Source organism: Hydra vulgaris, chromosome 09 (assembly GCF_038396675.1).
Source record: "Hydra vulgaris chromosome 09, alternate assembly HydraT2T_AEP".
Lineage (NCBI taxonomy): Eukaryota > Metazoa > Cnidaria > Hydrozoa > Anthoathecata > Hydridae > Hydra > Hydra vulgaris.
The window spans coordinates 41,602,899-41,630,888 of NC_088928.1; the positions used below are offsets into that span (position 1 = coordinate 41,602,899).

General features: G+C 26.8%; 2 protein-coding genes across 7 annotated transcripts; one reads left to right on the plus strand and one right to left on the minus strand.

Annotated features, from left to right (window-relative positions):
* The first annotated feature begins 3 nt into the window (after nucleotides 1-3).
* Nucleotides 4-27,990, plus strand: LOC105847846 (uncharacterized). 6 transcript variants are annotated; one of them, XM_065805735.1, is made up of 5 exons: nucleotides 4-123; nucleotides 1,435-1,491; nucleotides 1,692-1,801; nucleotides 16,773-16,879; nucleotides 26,580-27,990. In XM_065805735.1, exon 5 carries the CDS (start codon nucleotides 26,586-26,588, stop codon nucleotides 27,966-27,968), a length of 1,383 nt encoding a protein of 460 aa, XP_065661807.1. In that variant the 5' UTR covers nucleotides 4-123; nucleotides 1,435-1,491; nucleotides 1,692-1,801; nucleotides 16,773-16,879; nucleotides 26,580-26,585; the 3' UTR covers nucleotides 27,969-27,990. The 6 variants fall into 6 exon arrangements, with proteins under 6 accessions (XP_065661807.1, XP_065661806.1, XP_065661805.1 ...); XM_065805734.1 differs by lacking the exon at nucleotides 16,773-16,879; XM_065805733.1 differs by lacking the exons at nucleotides 4-123; nucleotides 16,773-16,879 and adding an exon at nucleotides 1,003-1,180.
* Nucleotides 12,434-15,133, minus strand: LOC136084790 (zinc finger MYM-type protein 1-like). Its single transcript, XM_065805731.1, has 2 exons — nucleotides 14,500-15,133; nucleotides 12,434-14,415 (listed from the first exon to the last, which is right to left on the minus strand). The coding sequence occupies exons 1-2, from the start codon at nucleotides 15,095-15,097 to the stop codon at nucleotides 13,475-13,477; spliced, it is 1,539 nt and encodes a 512-aa protein (XP_065661803.1). The 5' UTR covers nucleotides 15,098-15,133; the 3' UTR covers nucleotides 12,434-13,474.

Consider the following 27,990-nt stretch of genomic DNA (forward strand, 5'->3'; position numbering starts at 1 on the left):
ATTGTTGCTTTGACAACTTTGAGGAAGTAGCACATTGACAATAATTGTCTCATTAACAGCCATTACAAAAATAGTTTGCCGTAATGGAAAGGCAAGGAAATCTTAATAGAATATATGCAGATGGTATAAAAAATATTTTAATAAAGTTATATTTTACAACCTATTTTTATTGCGACTAATTTAAAACTTTTAGTTTTTATATTAAGTTATATATAAAATACATAAATCTCAGAGTAAATTCGATTTTTTCAGTTTATTTTTTTCGATATTTTATTTATTTTAAGTTGACCATTATAATAAAATGCTCAACTTTTGAGCATTTTATTATAATGAAAAAAACATTTATTATAAAGAAATAACATATTTCTAACTAAGAAATATGTTATTTCTTTATTAGAAATAGTACTTAATTTTAATAAGATTCAGATGTATAAAGTAATATCAAAATTAATAAAACATAAGTCAGACTAAATTTAGTCTGACTTATGTTTTAAAAACATAAGTCAGACTAAATTTAGTCTGACTTATGTTTTTAAAAAAACATAATAATGCATACTTTAGAAAGTATGCATTATTATGTTTTTTTTGTATAACAACACATTTAAATAAGTAATTTTATTTCAATTTATTAAAAAAACTTCTAATTTTATCAGAAAAAGTATTAAGTCCTAATTATAGAATTGGTGTTGTATATTGAATTCTAAAATTTATTCTTTATCATATATTATTATTTATTTTGATAATATATATTTATGCATGTATATATGGATAAATTTATGAATATATATATATATATATATATATATATATATATATATATATATATATATATATATATATATATATATATATATATATATATATATATATATTTATGTGTGTGTGTGTGTGTGTGTGTGTGTGTGTGTGTGTGTGTGTGTGTGTGTGTGTGTGTGTGTGAAAATGAAAAAAAATATGCCTATTCAGATAATCTATTATAATAGCTTCACAATCTTCGGCTTTAGTTGTTAATTTTAAAAGAACATTATTGAGGCTGAGGCAGTTGTTTCATGTTGTTAGGTAAAAGATGGTTGGTTATTTTGGCCAACTGGTGTTCATGCAATGAAAGCTGCCTATAATAATTTCCCAATTGATGATTCCTGGAACAAGCTGAGAGTTAAAAGAAATAAAGTAGCTGGAGGTCATTAAATTTTACAGTACTCATTGCTATTTTAATTGTTTTATATGAATTAAAAACTATTATAGTTTTATATTAACGGTGAAGTACTATATCAAATAAACTATTTTTTTTTTTTTTTTTGGGATAAGTAATATTTTGAATCTGTTTATTGTATTATTATTGCCTAGATATATATCACAATCTGTTTACGCTTATTCTACATTTTAGTTTTTAGATTTTTTCTGACATTTATTTTACTAAATAATTACTAATAGATAAAGAAGTATGCGAAAGATTTAATTTCATGACTACAAAGGACTCCTAAGAAGAATGTAAGTAGTTATGTTGTAATTAAGTAGTAAGTAGTTATGAATAATTGTGTTTCTCTTTGGATTTGACTTTTCTTTGTTTTTTATTATGGTAAAGAGTAAAAAAAATCTTAATATTAACTATTGGTCACAGATGATTTCAATAATACTGTCTAAATTTTTTTGACTTGTGGTAGTTTGATTTTCAATGTAAGTTTATTTAGGTTCTGGTGGATTAAAGATCGAGGAATGATGCAGTTTTAACTGGTTTCCATCTTATGAACAAAGTACATAATATGATTTAATTTGATGATTTATAGTTACATCTACTGAAGTAAGTTTTATTTAGTTAATTTATGTATGGAATTGTGACTATTTTTAGTTGTTAAATTCGACTTTCATAAAATATGTGTGTGTGTGTGTGTGTGTGTGTGTGTATATATATATATATATATATATATATATATATATATATATATATATATATATATATATATAACAATATAAGGGGACAAAAATCATCAAGGGGACAAAAAATTGTTCTGAAAAACTGCAGGTTCGAATAACTGATTAGCATTTTGTTTGTTAAAGAAAATTCGCAGGGCATGAAAATTGCTTTGAATAAGTTGAAAATTTGAATGAGTGCCAGTTCGAATAATCGGGCATTTACTGTATATGCAACGTTTATGCAACGCTTTTTAAGTAAGGTTTTTTCAACGTTTTGTTGTGACTTTTGTAATGTCTTTTAGTAACATTTTTTCAACACTAGGCAACAACGTTTAATCAACGTCTCTTTAACAACGTTACATATCTTTGCAAAATTGATTATTTTAGGAACTACGGTATTTTATGGGCATTAAAAATCAGTGACCTAACTACAGCAAGGCCAGTGTAAGCAACCTTTACTGTCCCTCAGGCAACTAGGCCCAGGACCGCGAGGTTTAGGAACCTCAAGATGTATTTAAAGTTTTTTTTGTTGTTTTTTTTTAGTAAAAGTTATTGTTCCAGAGAAACAGAAATTGGGCACTTGGAACAGTATGCCTATTGGCCAAAAATATTTTGCTATGCCGCTGTGTAATATACCTATAACTCAAGCAGTAGCTAACCAATAATTTGTATGTAGATTAAGAAATAAAGCTTGTGGTGACGGGAGCCTAGAAAAAAAAAAACCCTAAAACATTTACCATCCCTACCCCAAATGTGAGGGCAACAAATTAGTAAACTTTTTATTTTATTTTCTTACACTAAATTTAAGTCGACAGGTTTTAAAATTCAAAATTCAAAGATTATGATTATATAAAGTTTACACTCAAAGCAAATAAGGTGGTTGTTTCAACATTTTCCTAAACATTCTAATGTGGTACAAATAAGAACATACTTAAGTTTGGCACTTAAGTATGTTTTATTTACCAAAAGTATATTTATTAACCAAAATCATTGGTTTTTCATAGTTATAATAATATTACTTCTCAAAATTTACGCAAGTAGACATTATATTATTGAATACCATAAAGTCTTTAAATAAGTTTAATATGGTTTTTAGCAACACATTAAAAAACCTCATTTGTGTGTAACTTTAAAATAATAATATCAGTTAAGGAATGCTATTGATTAAGTAATTCTAATCGGTTTGGTGATAAAGGAGTTGCAGTATTTTGAAATTACAAATTCTTTTTACATTGCTTTTGACGTGGTATAAAACCACACAATACTTGTATTTAAGTCAATTCAAAATTAAATCTTGTATTTTGTTTAATTTATATTTTTATGGATAATATTTTTTTAAACCATTTAATTTATATGTTAAAAAAATAAAATTATTCAAAATTTCTGTTATTTATGCAATATTTCTTTTATTTTAAGTATGTTATTTTAGAAAAAGATTTCTCTTTTTCTAAAATAACAAACTAAACAGGAGAATTTGGTATTTCAGCTACTTGCATATCAATTTTTTAGATATATTCCCAAAAAATAAAAAACTATAATTGTCAACCAAAACAAACTCATTAAACTCAAACTTCAAGAAAACACATTATCAATTTTTAATAACAAGTTTTTAATGACTCAACTATGTACAGAAATTAAGGGGCTTGGCAATAAAACTATTTTTGTCTTCTTCTTGCCCCCGTCATTTTTATATTTTACAAAAGAAAAGTAATTATTTGTAACAGCAAATTTAGAAAAATAAAAAATTATGAAAATTAAAGATCAGCCACTGCATTAAAGAATGTCTTTATGTAATAAAAAAAAACAATAATCAATGACCAAATTTAATTTGAAAAAAAAGAGTTCAATTAATTTTTGCTTCTAACTTTTGAATAAAGAACAGAATTTGATTGTCAACTTATAACTTAATTAAAGATAATATTTTAAATCCCCTAAATAATTGGGGAAGTTGCTCAAAATCTATATGGTCATAATTTTTGAACACTGAGAGATTATTGCATGACATTAGAGGCTTGTTAATGAACTTAAATTTAGTTTAACATGTTTAAAAAATGTTATAAACTCGTTGCTCTCACGCTAGTTGCATGAAAGGGAGGTAAACATTTTAGGGGTTTGTTGTTAACAGACTCCGATTATCGCAATACTTTTAAAAGCTTTACATAAACATGAATATATAAATGTTTGGAGTTTGCTCCTTGTTGTTACATAAAATTAAATTCTCAATCAAAAACAATAAGCTTGCTACGGGTCTGATTGTAAATATGTGATTGGAATCTGGTTGTTTAAATATTGTGATTTGCACTTTTGTTAACTATTTTACTTTGAATTTTTCAAAATTTAAAGTAAAAAAAGTTTACTGAAAAAAAAGAGCTTGATATCATTTCATCTTTATGATGAAATAACATCAAGACACTTTTCTTTACAATCGACTATACAATTTAAAAGTGTGTTTTTTTGAACCACCCTACTAAATTCTCTATATTTAATAAATTAAAATAAGCGGCATTTATTATTATGAAAAGTTATAAATTTTCTTTAACTCAATTGCTTTTACTTTTTTAACTTCAATTTTTTTTTTTTTTAATAAATCCTAATGTTATTTAAATCAGTTATTTAAAAGTTTTTTAAAAAAAGACTGGTTAATTGTTCTTACTTTGAAAATGGCTCTGCATTTTGCATTTTTATTCTAAGTTTTGTAATTTGGCTTCTTTTTTTCAGCGTGGTTGTTGTTGAAAACCAATCTAACCAAAATGAAAGTTATTTCTGGAAATGACTAACTGGAATAATTGTTGTCTGGAATAGACAAATTGAAATTAGTTTATTCCAGACATTAATAGCTGTTAATAAATAAACAAACAAACAAAAAACAATTTTCATTTCTGTTAGAGTGGTTATTCAGGCTTGGTCGGGAAGCGGGAGGCATACTTTGAAACCCTATACAGGCTCAGAGTAGGCAGAGATATGCGCAATCTGATTGGCTGATTTTGAAAGAGAGGGTTTTACGTGTATATTAAACTCAAAGCAAATGTCAAAAAGCTTACTAGATAATAAAAGTGAAATTGAATAATTGCATAAAAAAATCAAATAATAATAACAAAAAAAGTATGATTTTTATATCAACTTTTGTACAATATAGTACTTATACTTTTATAAAACTTCCCTACTCAAAACAACTGCGATTTTCATATTTTTTTTTCAAAAATAAAGACTTAAAAGAAGTAGTTTGTTTTCCTAATGGTTTTTATAACTTTAAGACTTAAAAAAGACAACCATTGTAACAAATTATCAACCAGATAGTGAAACTTGATATGCTGTGATTTTCATATGATAGATTTTTATAACAGTTTTATAATTTATCTAGTAATATCCATAAAATATTGATAACTTGGTATGATTTCTTTCACATTAAGTTCCCAATTAATCTTATCATTTAACTAGAAAAATATTTTTACCTGCTTGTTTCGATTTTAATTATATTTTTCAACAAAAGCGCATTTGCCTCTCTTTCAAAACCAGCGAATCAGATTACTCATTTTTCTGCCTATTCTGAGCCTGTATAGGGTTTCAAAATAACTTGGTATGATTTCTTTCACATTAAGTTCCCAATTAATCTTATCATTTAACTAGAAAAATATTTTTAACAGTTTCCTAATTTCTTTTCAGAACTTTACACTAATTACTCTCATATATAAATTATATACCTTACTAAAACATTTTAAGTTTGAGAATATTGCTTACTGGTTGTTATAGCGAACCCAAGTAATTTGCAACACTCTCAAATTAAAAGCAATTGTAAGCAAGAGCTGATTTGGATTGTCTTAGGTATTTTAGTAATAAAAGATTACAAAGCATTGTAACATTATAAACCATAAGAAAAAGTCTATAACTTGATGTCTACAAGTGTGTTTTGAAAAATTGGTTATTTTATTCTATAATTGGTAAAAAATGTTTACCCACTAATAGCAACTAATGGTAAATAATGTTAAATAAAGCAACAAATTTTGATAAATTTCATGCTTATTATGCTATCAATTTATTTTACATTAAATAAAAAAAAAAATTTGTCTGCTCTTGAAAAAAAAATTTTTTTAATGTATTTCGTACTTCTAAATTTTATAAACAGTTTTTTTATGTTATTTTTGGTATAACCAATAAAATCAAGTGCGTTTTTTTTTGAATTTCTGTGAATACCTCTTGTATAATGATATAAAATAATTCAATACTCTTTGGTGGCTTGTAATATCAAAGCTTTATATGTAACTGTACAAAAAAACTGTTCCATATTAAAACAAATATCACTTCTTTTGTTAAATTATCAAATTGCATATAACTTTTTATTGAGTATGCTTCATAGAATAGGGACATTCCATTTGAAGATAAACACATTTAGAAATCTTTTCACATATACGATTTAGCTTTAAACGCAGGATTATCTAGTAATTAACAGATGACAAAATGTTGTACCACATCTAAATGGAGAACCAAGGGTAAAAAGGTAGAAAAAAGAAACATGCAAATTCACGTTGAATATTTCAAGAGTTCTTACAAAAACATTTTATAATAACAAAAACACATAGCATGACGACCGACTTCTTTTTTCTAAAAAAAATTTTTTTCTTGATTACTCTTTTTCCATTAAAATATTTAATTTTTACCACTTAATTTTTTTTTTTGAATCTTTTTTTTTTTTTCAATTATTACAATAAAAACAAATGCCACAATCATTTGCATTTTTTTGATGCCACAATCCACTTTTATTTGGTCAAATTATTTCACTTTTTCTTGCTTGTAATGTCAGTGTTTATATGTAACAGTACAAAAAATTACTGTTCACTAAAAAAACAAATTTTTCTTTTTTTGTTAAAAATTTCAAATAGAGTATTAATATCCAGTTGTCATCTTTTATATATAAGTTAATGTAGTCTGCCGAACTTTTTCTAAACCTTCAAAAAGTGTATAATGGTTTCAGGACGAAGTTTTATTAGAGTTATGTAATAAAAAAAATAAATCAGTTTCCTCAAAACTAAGGTTGAAACAAAACATGAAAACAAAATCTCATCATATATTGACGTAAAACATGTAAGCTAGTTTTGCAATCAGTACAAATTTTCTTTTTTAAAAACTTTTATGTTTAACTCTTTTTAATTAACATATAAATCAATTTATAAATAAAGTTCTTCACCAGTAGTCTCGTGCAACTGCATATCAACTGCATATAGACTTTGTGTTTGAGTATGCTTTAAAGCCAAGGAGAAACACATTTATAGATCTTTCCGAATTTACTTTAACACATATTTTTTTTTTTTCCATTTCTTTATATTAACAGCAGATAAAATCCCCATCACCAAGATAAACTTTATCGACATTTTGAGATTTTTACGAGTGAAAATTCTCTTGTATTTTGATACCTTTTAAATGCTCTGAAGAGAACTTTCCTGTGTTGATAGTAACACAAGGCTTGTATTGATAAACAATTTATCATTACTTTGAAATTTATTTCAAAAACCTGCTTGTTTCGATTTTAATTATATTTTTCAACAAAAGCGCATTTGCCTCTCTTTCAAAACCAGCGAATCAGATTACTCATTTTTCTGCCTATTCTGAGCCTGTATAGGGTTTCAAAATATGCAAGCGGGAGCGATCGCTCTCGATTACTGACCACGGAAATAATATTTAGGTTGCGAAAATGTAGCCAGATTTTTTAGTCGTTTTGAGAACATTTCAAAAAACACAACAAAAAATCCCAAAAAAGATTAATTGGACCGATGGATAGACAATTACAAAAAAAATAAACTTAGAAGATAAAATATCTTTTAATTCGAAAAAACTTAAAGCAAAATAAATTACGCTTAGAACAAATATTTTCGAAACATCGCTCTTTTATAATTTTTTTATAAAATTAAGCGACATTTTTTATATAAAGTAACATCTTTGGTTTGCTTAAAAAGGATACAGATGTTCTTTTATTTATCAAAAAGTGTAATATAATTTTTATTTATATACTCGTATCTTATTTTCAGTGCTGGATTAAGGAGGGTTGGAGTTAGAGGGGCTATAGCCCCGAGCCCCGCAAAAGTCAAGAAGACCTTTTTTTAAGTCATTTTTACGCTGTGGCACACAAAAAGGCCTCCAAAAAACAAGATTCTAATAAAATTAACGCTAGCTTTAGTTTTATTTAAGCTAAATTATTTCACAAATAAAAATGTTAATTTTTTTAATAACTATTTTATGCTTCGCGTAGTTTGAAAATTTTAACATATTTGAAACAATTCTTCTTAGTAAGATGAACAAATGAAATAATTAAATCACCAAGTTACTGTAGAAATTAAATTAACTAGATAGAAATCAACTTATGACGAGGAAGCGAAACTGCTTCACAATACCGCTGATGATGTTTAGTGAGTGGGCTTTTTAATTTTAATAAATATTTAAAACAGAAAAAAGAATAACTAGTTTGTAAGAATGGCAACTGAAGCGAAAATAATTAGAGTTAGTAAACCAATATTTAAAAACATTTCTTTATATCTAGTAACTATATATATATATATATATATATATATATATATATATATATATATATATATATATATATATATATATATATATATATATATATATATATATATATATATATATTTGTGTTCTGTCGAGACCTCAGGCGAGGTGCTTGTTCATCCGCGAGTTACTTTGTATGCATGTTTGTGTTTAGTAACCAGAAACCTCTTGTATGTTTTACATAATTAATTTTATTAACTTTGATGACTATGAATAACTTCATTGAAAACGCAATTATTGTTGAAAGTCCTTAAAATGTTTACAAAATAAATGGTAAAAATTGCAGATACGTAAAAAAAACAGATACACAAAATTACATTTACATAAAAAATACATATTTTTAAATTACAAATAATAATATACTAATAAAATCTAAAATTTACAATAAATTTTCAAAATTTTGAAAATTTAAAAAACATATATTATAAAACATTTATTTTTGCAAACAAATAATAACAGTTTAAAAGATTTATGACTTTGGAGATGTGGCTCCGAAAATGAGTCGTAGTATTAAAGTAATAGTTTGTTTATATTTATAAAACAATTTATGCAAGAAATCTCAAAACTTAACAAATCTTGAATAATACAATTTTTAAAACATTTCGAACAAAATATTCTAGAACTTTGACTCGCTTCGTCAACAAATTTTTTGAACCAATAGAATTAGTTTGTTCGTAAATTTAGCGGGTTTTTAGTGTTTTAGGGTTTCTAGTGTTTTACCTATACTAATTGAAGAAGCACCTTACCAGTTTTTATCATCTGTGAAATTAACTAAAAATCTTGTACAGCAAATTATAGATCAAGACATAATTTTAAAAAAACAAAAAACTCTACCGGGAATGTTCTAGAAGATCTTGAAAAAATATCATCTAGTGAGAGACTTAAGCATCGCACCGAGAAAATAATCGCAGTTGATTCAATGCAACCAGAGTCTATGTTAAGAAACATACATTAAACAAGAAGCGAATGTGCAAGCACTTGGTTAAACGCCTTACCGCAAGAAAACCAAGGTTTTGTTTTAAATAAAGAAGAATTTCGGGATCCACTTTGCTTAAGATATAATTTCGACTTGAAAAATATCCCTCGTAATTGTGGAGAACTTTTCAATGTAACTAATGCTTTGTCGTGTAATAAAGGTGGCTTTATTTCAAGTTGCCATGATAACATAAGAAATTTGTTCACTACATTGCTTAAAAGAGTGTGCATAAATGTTCAATCCTAACCACACCACATACCGCTTGGTAATGAGAATTTTCATTTCCATACAGCAAATAAAAATAACCAAGCTTGTTTGGATATTAAAGCAAATGGTTTTTGGCGAAATAGACGACAGCGTTTTTTGACGAAAAGTTACGCATGTCAATTCCATGAGCAACAAAAATCTGGATATAGCTGCTATATTCAGAAAACACGAAAAAGTAAAAAAAAAAGAATATGGCGAACGAGTTCGTGAAGTCGAACATGGCAGTTTGACACCACTAGTGTTTGGTACAAATGGAGGTATGGGTAAAGAGTGTCATAAGTTTGTTAGAAGACTAGCCGAGAAACTATCGGAAAAACAAAACGAAAATTACTCAAATGTTATGACGTTGTTAAGAACGAAGTTATCTTTTGAGATACTTCGCTCAACTATCCTTTGTTTAAGAGGTTCAAGAACACCGTGGACTAGAAAAAATGATCTTGAAATCGGTGTTGATTTTTAGATGGATGCTCAAGAAGCAAGAATCTGAGTTTTTTGTTTTGTTTTTGTTTCTTGTCTGTTAAATTTTATATTATTGTAAATAACGATAGTCTCGCATTTAAAAATAATAAACGATCGATTAAGTTTAAGTGTTAGCGAATTTTAATTCTTCCGCACCAAAATATTTTGAGAACATTTAAGTTTATGTATGTATCCATGTATGTCCATAAAACAAAAATTTTTTGTTTTACGGACATACATAAACTTAAATGTTCTCAAAACGATTAAAAAACCTGATCAGTTTTTCGAGAGCGATCGCTCCCGCCTCCCGACCAAGTCTGTTATGTATGTCCTCTGAGGCTTGTTTGTACTCTTTCTAGAGGTTTCAATGTAAATAACATAAAGTTAATGTCGTGTACAATATTGATTGACAAATAACATTCTGGGCATTTTCCAATTGTTTTCAACAAACTTTAAAATAAATTTGAGTTTATAATTGTATTACGCTCTTTTTCTGTATCATCAAAGTTTTCTACATCTAAAACAGACAAGTTTTTTTTTTTTTCAAGATGCCGATTTACTTGCATTGCTTGGTGAATGTGCAGACAAAACAGTTTTTTGTAAAGCATGTAAATTATTTAGACAATCTTTTCTAATTTATGAAGTTTTCTTTTCTTTGCTCTTGCTTTAGCATATATTTTTTTTTAACCTACTTATCAGAAAACTAATCAAAAACATCCACCAATCAAAAAAAATTTTACTAATTTTACTAAGGGTAATTAACTATATCTTGCAGAAACGAATATGAGGTTTCAATTTATGGATATTAGATCAAAAACCAACAAGAGTTCTTAAGGAACAATTTAGTCATAAGCACACAGAAAAGCTATATAAATTGGACTTGTATTTTTCAAGATATTGCAAGAAACATATCTCTAAAGGCCGTTGTTAAGGCACTTAATTTTCCAGTACCAAATCTATTAAGGATAGTTTAAGCCTTTTGATTTTTTTTTTGAATTTTTTTTTATTATTATAAGAGTAAAAAAAAAGTATCCTTTGATGCAGATTTTTTAGTAAAATTGCTTTGCTTGTTTGTAGAGTAGATTTTTTTGGAAATTTTCTCGGAATTGTTTTTAAAATTGTTTTTGGAATTACTTTTAACTTAAAAATTAGTCATGAAAATTAATGACTTGAAATGCGCATTTTGAAAGTTTTTCATGCTTAACGCGTTTTAAATTTGCAGTGTTAGCAAACTCGCTAGCGTCTGTAGTAACACCGCCTGGAGATAACGCGTGTAGTAACACCGCCTGGAGATAACGCGTGTAGTAACACCGCCTGGAGATAACGCGTGTATGCTTAAACTCTCTTCTGTTTAAACTTAAACTCTCTGATAAACTCTCTCTAATGCTTAAACTCTCTCTAATGCTTAAACTCTCTTCTGTTTACTCACGGCAGTTAATGCACGTTCTGGAAAAAAAATTCTGCGTTTTAATAGAAAGAATATGTTTAATTTTTTTTAGCATAACTAAAAAATAAAAAAACAAAATTTTTTTAATTTTCAGTTCTTTCGTATGTCTAAAATTAAATGAAGTTAAAATTTTTTTAAATTTCTCAAGTTTAGGTATAAAATCTTGCTTCCTTGGTTGAGGGTATCATTTTTTGGACATTCGTTCGACTTTAAAAGTTTAATCTCTTAAGGTTTTATTTAAAAGTCTAAGTTCATATTTTAAACATTTCTGTGATATGTATCACTCCTATTTTATAATGGCATAATACCATTAAACTAAAAATCTAGTCTTCAAATTGCCAGAGATTATTGTAAATTTATGTAACATAGCGAGATCCCTTAACATGCGGTATAAGTAGCAATATTTTTAGTTACACTAAAAAACATAAAATCAAACATGAACGATGTTTGATTTTATGTTGTTGCTCTTTTTATTAATTTTTTGAACTTGATCTGAAGAATTTGTGAATTTCATTTCTTTGACGTCATTGTGTAAATGAACATTTTAAAGTTTTTAGATCAAGGTTATTAAATTAAATCATGAGCACTTAAAACACTGAAGAAGAATTAGGTCAAAATTTTCTTGTAGGCTAAAATTACTTTTATGCCTTATTAAAATGTTGCATAGTCTTCTAAACTGTGAAGTGCCGTGGCTTGTGGATTTCCCCCCCCCCCCCCAAAAAAAAAAAAAAAACTAGCCATTACGGCCCCAATTTTTTTTTATTTTTTCTATAAAAGTAGATAAATTTTACAGATTACTTTAAAACAGCTGGGTACCTGACATATTTTAACGTCGCCGTTCATAAGACTAAATGCAATCAAATTAACGCTTAAATTCAATTAGATATATTTTATAATTGTTAAATTGATATAGAGTTACTAGTGAAGAGTTTCTTTAACTACTGTAAATGCATTACGTAGATAATAGAAGTACGTCGCAAACCATCAAAAAAAGGGTTTGCGACGTGTTTTCATGCTTGCAAACTCATTTATTATGCCTTCATAACTTAATGTTCTTGCAACCTTGTTCTCAATAGACAGCATTGCTAAGGAAGACAAACGTTCATCGACCATTGTTGACCTATTTAAAAATACAAAGAAATAAAGCTACACGTATTTATGTATAATGAAGCAAGATTATTTATACTAACCTATGAAATGTTTTAATTAGTTTTAACTTGCTGAAGCTACGTTCTGTACTTGCAACAGTAACTGGTAAAGTAAGAATGATTCGTAACGCAATAATTAGATTGGGATAAGTTTCTTGCAGCTCTTCTTTGTAGATGTAGTTAAGGAAGTCATATGCAGATTTTAGGAGAGAATTTTTTTCCTCCTTTATAACTATGACAAAACGTTTTAACTTTGATTCTAAATCCTCAGAATCTATATTAGCAAGCTTTATTTGCAAATTTTTGCAATAAGCAGACAGAAAATTTTCATTACAAGCTTTGATAAGACTCTCAGATCGTTAAAGAAAGTCATAAAGCTTTGTGACAATGCTGATCTGTTCAAAACGCTCTTTTACTGATGCAATTGACATATCAATTAGTGGCAAAAAGAAATCTGCTTTATACTGATGTTCAGGTTGCCAAGTGTAATCAGCAAACTCGTATGAATAAATCGATTTTTTTTTTCGTGAACGCACCATCGAAAAAACCTTTTTAATACGCAATACTTCTGCAATGTCTGATGCCTTAACACGTGCGTCAGAAAATCCATTTTCGCGATACTCATAAAGAAACGCTTTTGTTGCATTTATTTTACTAGCTAATATGTCGAGAGAGGTTGCAGAAGACTGAAGCAGCTTACTTGATTTGTTAATTTGATAATAAGAAAGGCCATGTTCTAATATATTCTGTCAGCGATCGTACTTTTGTGGCTGTTGCCCCATCTCTTTTTTCTAAGGCATGTTCTTCCAAATTTTCAAGTGCCTCTATGATTTCTTTTAAATAGAAGCGAAGTGGTTTAACACATTTAGACGATGAAAGGAGCGTGTATAACCTTGAAAGAACACCAAAAAAAGAAATTGCACTGATGGATGACAGTGCACCATCAACAATAACAAGATTGAGTGAATGGTTAGCACATGGAACATATAAGGCCTTAGGATTCATTTCCAGAAACCTTGCTTGAACACCTTTTACTTTTACTTTCATATTAGCACCATTATCGTAAGATTGACCTCGACAGTCTAAAATATTTAGATCCCAATTTTTTGCCTGATTTAAAAATGCATTGAAAAGCCTTTTTCCAGTGGTATCATTTACTGATACCACTGGAAAAAGGCTGAAATTTTCGGAAATGTCGATACCTACTCCAGGAGTACATGTTACTGATCGCAGAATTATGCTCAATTGTTCTTTGTGCGAAACGTCTGGCGTACAATCTAAAATAATAGAATAGTATTTTGCCTTTTTTACTTTAAAAAGGTTTTTCGATTTAATCTCCCTGGCTAAAAGTCTAATCAATTCGTTCTGTGTGTCATTGCTCAAGTAGTGCTCCTTAGTTTCTTTGTCCTGAATTCTTTGCATAAGCTCATTGAGAACGGTATTATACTTAGCCAGTAATTCAAACACCCCAAGAAAGTTTCCATTGCTCTTTGAACCAATGGCTGTGTCTGAACCACGGAATGCAAGATTTCTTGCAGAAAGAAATAAGGTAATGTCTAGTATCTTTTCTAACACAGCCCTCCAAAATATCCGCTCTTTATGAAACAACTTTTGTTGTTTCTCGTCTATGGTAGTTTGATTTGCAATGCCTGCATTACCAAAATTGATGAAAAAGAAATTAATTAAGAAAAAAAAAGTAACAAAGCAATAAATTAAAGAAAATATCAGTTAACCTTTTCGTAAAGTCATCCATTGTTCAAAGCACTTGAAATGTGCACTGCATGTTTCGTGTTCTTTAAGTTTTTTTGACAAGCCTTCCCAAGTGTTCATTCCTTGCCGGAATGGTGAAGAAATTATCCCAAAAAGTTTGCAACAAAAACAAAACACTTTATTGCTGTTCAAAGAATATATGAGCCATGTGCGTTCAAAGATTTCTCCATTCTTCATCTTGCGGTTATAATAATTCAGTGAAAATCGTCTTCTTTCTAAATTGTATGGAAAATCAATTTCGATCTTTTTGAAACCACGTTTAACAAGGTCACACCTCTGTGCGTCAGAAACTATATCTGGCCACTCAGAAGGATCATCACTGAGAAAAATAGGCGGAATTGTTATGCCATTTGACGTAGACTCGCATATCAACCTATCTGACTCTACTCTAGTATTCAAATAATGACAATCAGAATTATTTGTAGTTTCTGTTGGTATCGAAACACTTCTAGTCTGAACTAATGGTTTCAAAAAATGTGTTAGCTTGGGGTGATTTGCGATTTCCTCCCTGGCTGCAGCTTTTTCTCTTCTCTTAGTGGCACCACTTTTCACTTTTTTCATACCAATAATTATATCGTGATATACTATCGAAATATAATTATAAATTTTTGGAAACCTTCATTGCTTTTTTTTTATATATATAAAAAACTAACAACGCATAATAATAATAAAAATAATAATAATAATAATAATAATAATAATAATAATAATAACAATAACAATAATAACAATAATAATAATAATAATAATAATAATAACAATAATAACAATAATAATAATAATAATAATAATAACAAAAAAATCAGTTCAATGATAATCGCCTTATAACCATTTGAACTTTAAAACAAATGCAAAACGTAACAGTTTTCCAATGCTATACATTTGTTTCTTTAAAAACAATGCGAATGATTTAATTGAAACAAATAATAGACTTTTTATTTCATAGTATTAAAGCAAAAGTAATAACATATAGCATAGTAATAAAATAAATTATTACCAAGATAAATTGTGAATCGCCAAAAATAAAAAACGATTTATAATTTATAAATAAATAAACATTGAAATATGTAATCTAAATACAAATAATAATATATTCGCACCTAATATAATATGCGAATCAGAGAAATATATTTCTTCGCAGGATTGGTTGCTGCTTAATGGTTTCTCTTTAACGGTTTGAAAGATTTTTATAAAGCTCGCGTTTTTCATGAAATTCGGACCTCGGGAGTTAAACATTTTTTTTCTTCTTTTTCTACATAAGAAATATTATTGCTTTTTTCACGCTTGCTTAATTTTGGTAATATGGTGTTTAAAAGGCCATGTTTTTTTACTAATATTAACAGTAACTATATATATATATATTCAAATATTCTTATTATAAAAAATACAAACAAAAAAAATTTCAAATTACAAAAAGGGCCCTAAAAATGCTGAATTTAAATGAGTCAAAAAATGTCAAAAATGATTTATACACGACATTCGAATAATAGTTTTATTAAGTTAAAAAAAAAGTTTTAATTTTAAGTAACCCTTCAAAAAAACGAGCGCTTGATTAAATATACAAAGCTTGAAATCGTACTTTTTAAAAAAGTTGCAATTGCACCAATTTTAGATGGCTTCTGCTGTAAAGTGACATTTCATGACTCATCTCCCTTTTCCTTTTGCACATAGTAATGAACTCGAATAAAATTTTACACCACTTTTATAAAGAGTAATTCACCTTATCCACAAAATAAAAAATTGAAACACGATATCATATCAAATGAAGCAAATATAATAAAAAGTTACATTGAAAATCAATTGAAAGAAACTTCAGTAGAAATTTATTTATACACATCTAATTCGTTAGGTCTGTATATACTACATACTATAACAAAAAATGTTTACTTTGTTTAAATGAAAAACTAATAATTTTAGTTTATAAAAATGTATAATAGAGCGTTTTAGCCATGCTGGCGCTCTATTCGACCACATAATTCGCAAGGGCCATGCGAATTATGTGGTCGAATAGAGCGCCAGCATGGCTAAGGCGCTGCGCTGGCGTAGTCGACATTTTTTTTTTTCTTGTTTTTTCTTTTTAAATTAAAAAATTCTTCTTTTTTAAATTTTAGTTTTAAAAAAATTAACATAGACATTATTTTTGGCGTCCATAATGTGTACAAGTACTAAGTTGTTTACATATTAGGGGCGCCAAAGTTTATATCCTAGACTAATAATTTTGTTAATTTTTGTTCAGCACTTCAATTCAAAAATAATTAGATCAAGGAGTAGGGGAAGTGGGGACAGAACCGCATGGACGCACAGGAAGCACAACCGCACACTTTGAATATTTATGAAAGTTAGGTAATTACGAATAACAATAATTATAATCGCCACATTGAATGCGTTCGTGTAAAAACTTGAATAGAAATAATTTTGTTTTGAGATGTTGGAAATTTGATTTCGTACTTTTTTATTTAATTTTTATAAACGAGTTTTTAATTAAAATGTAAAGTTAAGAGCATATATTTAAATATTGGGGTGCCAAGTTTATATTATAAATTATTGAATTTTATGTATTTGCTCTGGTCTTCAATAAAAAAATAATAACAGAAAAAAGTAGCAATTAGTTATTTATCTTTTTAAATCTTACCAAACTGAAACTAAACTAATTTGTACACTTGTAGCAGAAAACAAAAAGAAAAGACAGGAGAAAGTTCACAGTGTCAAGATTTAAAAGACATCCCTGATGGAGCAGTTAAGGCTTTTTCTGTATAAGACCGCGTTAATTTACAATCAAGTAAATAAACAAGTATGTCAAGTTCATCATTTTCATTTAAGGTTTAGCCTTTTCGTGAAAATAATAAATTGTATACAAATACAGTACATAGTTTTGTTTTAAAACAAAAACGTTAATTTTATTGATGTGGTTTATGACGCTGTCTATCGATCCTCGTTAAATTCCAAGGTTGATGGTTTTGGAAAATTTACCGCTATGGGAATGGTCAAGAAAATTACAGATTTCAATTTCCTCTACTGTTTTGTCACTTGGTATGATGTCTTGTTCAAATTTAGTTTCGTAAACAAAACACTTCAGGTGAATTTGTTTATCTGCAGAGCGCTTTGAAACTAAATAAAAGTCTCGAAACTTTTTTGAAGAACATGAGATCGGATTATGGGCTGTATAGTGTTATTACAGATTCAATGGAACTAGCCGAAAAACTAGACATCAATCCAAAGTTTTCTGATGAAGTTGTGGTCAGGCCGAGAAAGGTCAAAAGGCAATTTTTTATGAAGATAAAAATGAAACTGGGAAGTCGGCGAAGGAGTCTTTCAAATTAAACTTCTATTTTGTAGTTTAGACACTGCAATTAGTTCTTTGTCAGAAAGATTTGAACAGATAGAAAATCACAGCAAACATTTCAAATTCCTCTATAAAATAAAATTAAAAAAAAATTGGAAATATGTGAAACATGCAATTAAAGAAAAGTGCCAAAACCCACATTCCGCTTTGACAGCTGGTGGCAAGAGTGACGTCAATTGGAATGAATTATTTGATGAAATTGTAATCTTAGCTCAAATGTTGCTGAACAATAGCTGCCCTAAAACAACACTGTCTTAATCATTCCTAATGTGTATGTAGCATTGAAAATTTTGCTTACCCGGTATTTGTGGCTAGGTGAGAAAGTAGTTTTTTAATCTAAAATTATGGAACACGCTATTGGATAATGAGTTTAAATCTTAAGAAATAAAAGTTTGAAAAAATAAAATTATATATATATAAAAAGTATTTTTATATTTGCATTTATATATGTACTTTATGCAAATATTACATGTGTTAACGGTAATATTTATTTTTGTTATTTATATTCTTGTTTTAAAGGGGCTTGGCGATAAGACTGAATTTGTCTTCCTCTTGCCCCAGCCGTGTATATAGGAATGGCAAAAATCCCGGAAATTTTCAATCCCGGGATTTCGTGATTGAAAAAGTTGTCCCCGGTAAATCCCGGTATATCCCGGGATTGAATAGAAAAAAATGCAATTGTAGAAAGAGAAGCATAAGAAGAACTAACGTTTTAAGTACTTATTAAATACTTAAAAGTGATTAATTTAATTGTGATATAAATAAAGTACTTCATTCATTAATGAACCTAAGTAGTTTAAATTATAAAACAGTACTTTAAAATGATAACAGTATAAATAAAAATAATAACTAAAAATAATATGAACATGCATGAATATACATGAGTTATATTTGTTTTTGAAAGTACTACCCTAAAAAATCAAAGTGTCAATCATTTCATCGCTTAATCTTATTTGATTTTTTGAACATAAAAACTGAGAATGCCTTTTCGGAATTCATACTTGTTGGCCGTATAGATAATATATAATCATATTTTTTTTAAAGTGATCTAATCATAAGCTACTACTTTCAAATAACAGTATTTCTTTTTAAATTTTATAATTATTTTTTACCTTTATTTTTTGTGTTTATATTGCTGCCCATATTTTTTCCGTCACTTCATTTAATTTGTTCATTTTAATTGTTTCGACATTATTCTGCTCAAGTCTGCTGCTGTTATTATATTTGCCGAGTATAAACACTTTATCAGGTTTTTGATTTTTGGTACTTGTATTTGGTAGAAAAACTTCTGGAATTTTTTATAAAGTAACCTGGCCACGAAGATATACTAAGCTCCTTAACGGTGTTCTCCACTCTTAAATTCGGTGACTCAAAGCATTATACAATTGTTTTCCGATTTCAGATTGTTGTTCATTTATTTTTGTCAACATAAACTTTTATGCACTGTAAGAAGAAATTAAAGTTGCGTCTTGTCGACAAAGTGCTACCACAGTTGCTTTAATGGGAGTAAAAGTACTACTAAATCAGATATCATTCTACATTCTTTCTTGTTCATCTTAATTAAATCACCGATGTTGGAATCCAATTCTAAATCTAGAAGTGCCTTTTTAGCACAATAATTTTTTTAATTTTAAGTTTTCATTTAAGCTGCTACATCGGATTTTGCAATCCATGATTAAATGGATGATCTTTCTAAACGCAATTTTTACGTACTTTTGTAAATAATTTTCATTTCTGTTTAGAAACCTTTTAAACATCTTTACAATTTTCCTGACGTTTTTGTTATAATCAATAATTTGGTGCCTAATTTTAACTTCAGATGTTTCATTAATTAACAATGAATCATTTGAATCTCGAATATATAATTAATTAACAATGAATCATTTGAATTTTGAATATATAATCTTTCTCTTCAAAAACAATTTCTGCTTAAAATAACGATAACTAAAGTTTATTTAATAAACCTTATGTATTTGGATAACTTCATCAGTTTGAATGGACGTTAAGTAAACTTTTGTAGTTTAATAAACCTTCTATATTTTGATAACTTAATTTATTAAACTTTTGTCAATCATGCACATATTTGTAATTAAATTGAGTGGACATAAAAATGAAATTAAAATCACGCAAAAATTGGAATTAGGATGAATTAGAAAATTCAAAATAAAACGGTATTTCTTTTATTAAAAATGTTTAATCTTAATTAGAATGAATTAGAAAATTCAAAATAAAACGGTATTTCTTTTATTAAAAATGTTTATCTTTTATTAAAAATGTTTAATCAATTAGCAAGTGCTAAAGTTTTATTTATTTATAATAATATATTAGTTTTAATATTATGCTATATATACATTTTTTATATGTTTAATCGTACAAAATGTGTACGATTAAACATATAAAAAATGTATTCATAGTATAATATTGCAAATAAGCATTATAACTAAAAACATTATTATGTTTTCAGTTTGCGTTTTCGATAAAATACAAAAAGAGGGAGAATTAAAAAAAAAACATTGCAAAGAGGATAAACAGCTACAAAACCAAGCAGCTACAATTCCAAAGCCTATATTTACATTTTATGATGTCTAAATTTCTTATTTACTAATTAAGCTGAAACCTTTTGTACTTTTACTTTTTTTAAGTCAATCTCGAAATCCCCGGAAATTTCGGAGACTAATCCTGGGATTTCGGGACGAACAATTTGTACCAAATTCTGGGATCCCGGGGTTGCCATCCCTACGTGTGTATATATATATATATATATATATATATATATATATATATATATATATATATATATATATATATATATATATATATATATATATATATATATATATATATATATATATATATATATATATATATATATATATATTTTAAGTCTAATTTTGTAAATATTTTCTTTTTGGCGAAATGCATAATAATAGTAATAAAAACATGTTAATACATTATAATAATAATAACATGTGGCCACATGTTATTATGAAACCGATTCATTTTTGAAAGACTTTGCTAAACTTAAGACAAAAAAAGTTTGTTACTTGATGTTACGTTTTGTTCTATTGCAAACAAAAAGGATCATTATAAAAAGCATCGTCATAAAAAATGAAACGAATGCATTGGTTAATTTCGTTTTTGTCAATATTAACTGTACAATATTTTTTACAGTAAATTATTTGTTAATTTCTTGGATCAAAAATGTATTTTATGACGCTTACAATTCTGCAGTCAGTTTTTATGTAAGGTATGGTAAATGTTTATTAGGGCATTAGGTTTAATACCCTATTAAATATTCGTTGAGTTATAATAAACATGCGCAGTTCACTAAAACACATTATATGATAAGTTAATAATAAACACAACATTGTATTTTGATTTTTTCATAATCACTGTCGTGAAATGTTTTCTGGTTTATTAATATAACCAAATTTACTAATATATTTGATTATTTATTTGAATTTATAAAAAACGATCACATTAATAAAACTTATCCAATTATTTAATTGGATAAGTAAGTGCTTTATCAATATTTTTTTCTGTAGTTATATATATATATATATATATATATATATATATATATAATATATAATATAGTTTTTTCTGTATAGTTTTACGTAACTAGTTCCGATTGTATATAACTTTTTAACGAAAAAAATATATCTGCATTTCACCTGATGATTGCAATAGCATGAAATTTAAAGTTGGGAAAATCACGTAAGTTAGTGGGTAGTTCTATTTTCTACACTAAATATATATGTATATATATGTGTGTGTATATATACATATATATATATATATATATATATATATATATATATATATATATATATATATATATATATATAATATATATATATATATATATATATATATATATATATATATATATATATATATATATACTGATATATTATATACTGTTGATTAAAAGAATGAGATGGAAGGCATTTTTCTTCATGAACTACCAGTCTAATGGCGTGAATGATATTAATATTAATAGCACTTTTAATTCTTATGGTATTAACACACCACATTGTTCATAACAGATTAAAGATATGCGTGCGTTTAAATGCGATTATTCAAATTAATTAAAAACATACAATTTTGGGTGGTTCAATGCGTCTTCCAAAATAAATTTAAAATAGGCATTTCTTTTATTCGAAAATCAACGTATACTTGCACTTACGCAGATAAAACATCAAATTTATATAAACTCTCAAAAGACAAATACAATAAGTTGTTAATGAACGCTACTACATGTAATTATAAAAAATCCAACCCTATAATAAAAGATCACATTAATAAAGAAGGAAAAACTATTCTGAAGAATCATGATGTTATTAACAAAATCAATATAAACAGTTCTTCCAATTGTTTAATTGCATTAAAAGATCATAAATCTAATTGACCATAAATAGACCATAAAATAATCCTACTGTTCGTCTATTTAACCCAGCTAAGAATGAAGTTGGTAGAATAAGTAAACATATTTTATCAGATATTAACACAAAACCTAAAAAATATTTTGCAATTAAATCAGTGGAATAATACACAAAATGTAATAAATTGGTTCAAAAACATCTATGACAAACATCTTATAAATTATCTTCCAATTCTTTAAGCGAAAAATTTTTCCAAAAGACTGCTCCTATTTATAAAGACGCATTAAAGAAGTCTGGACTTCACACCAATCTCCAATATGATTAAAATCTAAATCCTTCTAATACTAATAAACGAAAAAGAAATACTATATGGTTTAATCCTCCTTTAAGTAAAAATGTGCTAACAAAAATTGGACACCTTTTCTTAAACTTAATTGGTTTGCATTTTCCATTACATCATAAGCTCCACAAAATTTTCAACAGAAACACAATAAAAATTAGTTACAGCTGCTTGCCAAATATTCGATCAATTATTAATTCACACAACCTACAAGTTTTCCACAAACTCACCGCTAATGATATAAGTTGTAACTGCATTAAGAAAATCACATGCCCGTTAAATAACCAATTTCTATCAAAAAATGTTCTATATAAAGCCACTTTAGCATCACCTAATCCCAGTATTACGGAAAAATCTTACATAGGTGTTAGTGAAAACGCATTCAAGCTCAGATTTGCAAACCACCTTAAATCATTTAATGCAACCAGGTATAGGAATGATACAGGAAATCTTGAAACATAAAAACGCAGGTAACATGCCTATGATTAAGTGGAACATAATTAAAAGATGCCAATCATATAACCCATCTACAAAGAAGTGTAACCTTTGCATCAATGAAAAATATTTTATTATGACTTTTGATAGTCGATTACTACTTAACAAAACAAGTGAATTGGTTTCAGCTTGTAGGCATAAGAAAAAATTTTTACTATCTAACTTTGATTCCGGTGATTAGCAAATATCGGATCACGTTCACTAGACGACGTTGCAACGCTAAACTTGTATTTTTTTATAACGGTTTTTATTTTATATTTGAATAATATGGCTGATGATTGCCGAATGGCACGAAACTTTAAGTTATAAAATAAAGTTGTATTTTTTCATTTAAATTATTTTAATATATATATATATATATATATATATATATATATATATATATATATATATATATATATATATATATATATATACATTTAATTATATAATAATTATTTAATAAATAATATGATAATATATAACAAAAAAAAAAACAACGTATAAATTCTGAATAATAAATAAATTCAAAAAACTTCAAAAAACAAGGAATAATTATTCATTGACCTATATATATAAAAAAAAAATTGTTATAATATAATAAAAAGTACTAAAATATAATAATAATTATTATATTATTATATTTGTTATAATAATATTAAATATTTTTCATCAATTTTCACATCTATATTACATATATAATTTAAATTTTTTTTTCTTTATAACATGCTTTATGCTTATTTAACATATTTATATATATATATTTTTCTTTATAACATTCTTATGTAAAATATTTATATTTCTGGTAAATATATTGCTTTGTGTTGCTGTTGCTGCTGCTGTTATTGTTGTTGTTGTTGTTGTTGTTGTTAGGGTTGAAAGTTTCCCGAAAATTTTCAACTCGGGAAAATTTCCTGAAAGTTTAGAAATTTTCAAAAAACAAATGATTTTATAGTTAATGGGTAAAATTTTATGCGTTATTTAGACAGTTGTTGTGGACAATTTTATGGTAAAATATTGTGAAGTAGGTTATAAAAATTTTAGAAAGCCCCTTTGAAAAACACTTTTTTAGTATTTTGTTGAGTTTTTTAATTATAACTTTAAGCAGCAACTACAATCACTTGTTTTCAAAGTTTTCTAAAACTGTTTAATCTATAACAAAAAACGACTATTACTTAAAATCACCTTCTTTGTGGTGGTAGAACACCGCCCACTACCCCACACACTCTCCCCCTAAAATTTTCTTTGTATGGAATCTTTACAAATAAAAATTTTTTTTTCTTCAAAATACTCTACAAAAATAATACACAACAAAACTTGTTAATCTAAAAAATACGTCATTCTTTGTATTTTGTTAATATTTTACATCGTAATTGAGAGTAAAAACCTAGTAATATGTTATACACAAGCTCAAAAGACAAGCCAACTTGAAAAACATCTACTTTTTGTTGTTTCACAAAATTAATGTAAGTAAAAATAACATATAACAACTTAAGCGTTTTATTGCTTTTTTAAAAAAATGTGCGACCCTTAAAATGAATGTAAAAATTTGACTAAAAAATGTGTATTTTTCGCTTGAGGCCAAGGCCGAAGACAACTTTTTTGATGTTTGAGCTAAGTAATTTTGAAACATGAAGAAAACTAAATATTTAAGTATGTTCATATATATAAGGAATGTGGATGCTATGCAAAAAATATGCGGTGGTTGGAGACTGGGAACAACAAAACCTCAAAACGATAGCCCCATAGCCCCAAATAGAAGAACAAAGAGTCAAAGTCTTCTTTCTTTTTTTGATCTTGAACTTAATTTTTATTCATCGACGAATTTCAAATTTGATTCAATTATTCTTGTTGTTACACCCCCTCAAATTGAGGGGGCTGTAAACTTTATAAGGTCATAAAAGTCGATCAACGAAAGATTATTGAATCAAATTTAAAATTCGTCGATAAATATATATTAAATTTAAGATTGAAAAACAAAAAAATAAATTTAACTCATTGCCCTCCTATTTGGGGCTAACGTTTTGGGGTTTTTGTTATTCCCAGTCTCCAATCACCGGAATTTTTTGCATAGCATGATTCTTCATATATATGAACATACATTAAATATGGAGTTTTCTTCATGTTTCTAAGATGCTCAACTCAAACATCAAAAATAGTTGTCTACAGCCTTGATGGTCCAAATTTTTTCATATTTTTTGCTGAAATATTTAAAGAATACCCACGATTTAAAACGCATATTTTTAAAACAAAGAAATGAATTTTATAAAACTAAATAATAACTATAAGTTTATTGTAATTAAAATTTTTTTTTAAGTTTTCGGAAATATTAAACAAAATTTTCCAGAAATTTTCAACCCTAGTTATAGTGTATATTTTATGTACAACGGCATAATATATATATATATATATATATATATATATATATATATATATATATATATATATATATATATATATATATATATATATATATATGTATATATATATATATGTATATATATATATATATATATATATATATATATATATATATATATATATATATATATATATATATATATATATATATATATATATATATACATATATATATATATAATTCTGGTAAAATGTATAATATGTTGCGGACCGTAAAAATTGTATGTTTGTTGTTATAGTGTATATTTTATGTACAACGGCATAATATATATATATATATATATATATATATATATATATATATATATATATATATATATATATATATATATATATATATATATATATATGTATATATATATATATGTATATATATATATATGTATATATATATATATATATATATATATATATAATATATATATATATATATATATATATATACATATATATATATATAATTCTGGTAAAATGTATAATATGTTGCGGACCGTAAAAATTGTATGTTTGTTGTCACAGAGAACAAGCAAGATAAAAAATATGATAACTTGCATAAAGTGCGCTGAGTATTTTAAAGCCCTTTCGGGAGTTACATTTGGTAGTTAAATTTAGCGTGACGTACTTGAAGGACTCCTTACACGAATTCAAAATTAAAATGCGTTTTAATAATAAACTTTATTTAGAACGTAAAAACTTAAGATTTAATATTCTTTCATATTTTAATAAAAATAATTAGCTTTTTAATGAAATTTAAAAAACAAAACTTTTTTATGAAAATTTTTTGCCTCAATGGTAAAACAGTCTCGTCATATGTCAAATATTCGTCAAAAAAATTCTTTCCATTTGTTTCAAATTACTTGTCACTAAATGCATAAAAATTAATTAACTTAAATAGTAATAAAATTAACGAAACATAAAACAAAACAGTTCTAAACTTGTTAGAACGTTGGTTAATCTTATTTAATTATTTAATATTTAATTTTTAAAATATTTATTTTTAATTTTATAATATTTAAATAATATTTAAATTATAATATTTTTTATTTTAAAATATTTACTCTTAATAAATATTATGTTTAGACTAACATGAATGAGAAATTAATTAACCTGTGTCGTGTTGATTGGTCTAAATGGAAAATCAAGTGTTGTATTTTGTTTTTTATGGCAATTTTATGCATTCTATTAAGTACACTTGAGTATTACAAAAGTGAAAAGATTTTTAAAAATACTAAAGGTTTAAAAAGTTGGAGTAATAACAGCTATACGGTTTTTTGGAACAACCTGTCAAAGTTTTTTAATAAAAATCGGTTAAATTCTTTTCCAATCAGCTTTAATGGTAATCAAAGTATGTTTTCAAAATTCCGAACTACGAAAAAGCCGTGGGATTCTTTGCCAAGTTTTGAACTAAATATCAGACTCACAAGTATTGAACCTAGATGGTTTTGGACTTATCAAAGATGGTTTTTGAAAAGCTTGAAGCTGTTTTGGCCTCAAGAGCTTTATAATTTAACAATAGTTTTAAATGCAGAATTACCTGGTGATCGCGTGCTCGGAGATCAAATCGCATCTATGTGGCCTTTTCCGAGAGTTGTTTATATCGAAAAACCAACAACAATAGCAATCGGCGATAAAAAGAATTCGGACCGATTTAGAATGTACTATGACGCTTTTTTTCCAGATTTATATACAAAAGCCGATTTTATAGGTTTTGTTGATACTGATACTCTTTTTATAACACCAGTTACTCCTCAGAGCTTGTTTGAAGGGAATAAACCAATTGTTATAGGAATTGCCGGAAATGTTTATTATGCTTCATGCACAGAGTTTATGCTAAAAGTAAAGCAGCTTATGATATGCATGTCTTATTTCCCGGTGACAATAAAAGTGGTTCATTTAGTTTTAATGCGAGCGCATATCGAAAAATTACACGGAAAAAATTTTTCAGAAGTGTTTGGTGAGGCTGTTTTGAGAGTTGGAGGCGGAACTGATGGTTGTTTATGTCAGTTTGCCGTTATGTGTAACTATATCTATCGATTCCATCGAGATGAATACTCTTTTCGAATTCAAATGCATCCTGATAATAGCTTTAAAAATGACTTTCCAGAATCTGAAAAAGTTCCTTTTCCAAGAGTTGCGATTCATTCCAGATATCTTATTCCGTATAAGGTAGTTGATTCTATGACAAAAGATTCTATTATAATGTTTAATGAAAGAATAAAGGAAGGTATGTGCAGGGCATTTGGTATTGAATGGTGTCCAAACATTTATTGCGCTGAATTCTCAAATAGCTCTCTTCACAAGTCATTGTATGCATTTGAATACTATGATTGGAGTTGGGACAAGCGCTGCTTTGAAGAGCAAGAAAAACATTATTTAAATGTTAGAAACTTAATTGATTATCAAATTAAAAATGAAGCAAAGTTATTTGGTAGTTTTGAAAATCAAGTTAGTTCTTGTATGTTTTTTTAAATAAGAAATATTGTTTAAAATA

Excerpts from the sequence above, each read along its gene's own strand:
- LOC105847846 (XM_065805735.1), top strand. The coding sequence starts at position 26,586 with ATGAATGAGAAATTAATTAACCTGTGTCGTGTTGATTGGTCTAAATGG.
- LOC136084790 (XM_065805731.1), bottom strand. The coding sequence starts at position 15,097 with ATGAAAAAAGTGAAAAGTGGTGCCACTAAGAGAAGAGAAAAAGCTGCA. Across the intron at positions 14,416-14,499 it reads ATGGATGACTTTACGAAAAG|GCATTGCAAATCAAACTACC; the intron begins GTTAACTGATAT and ends TTGGTAATGCAG.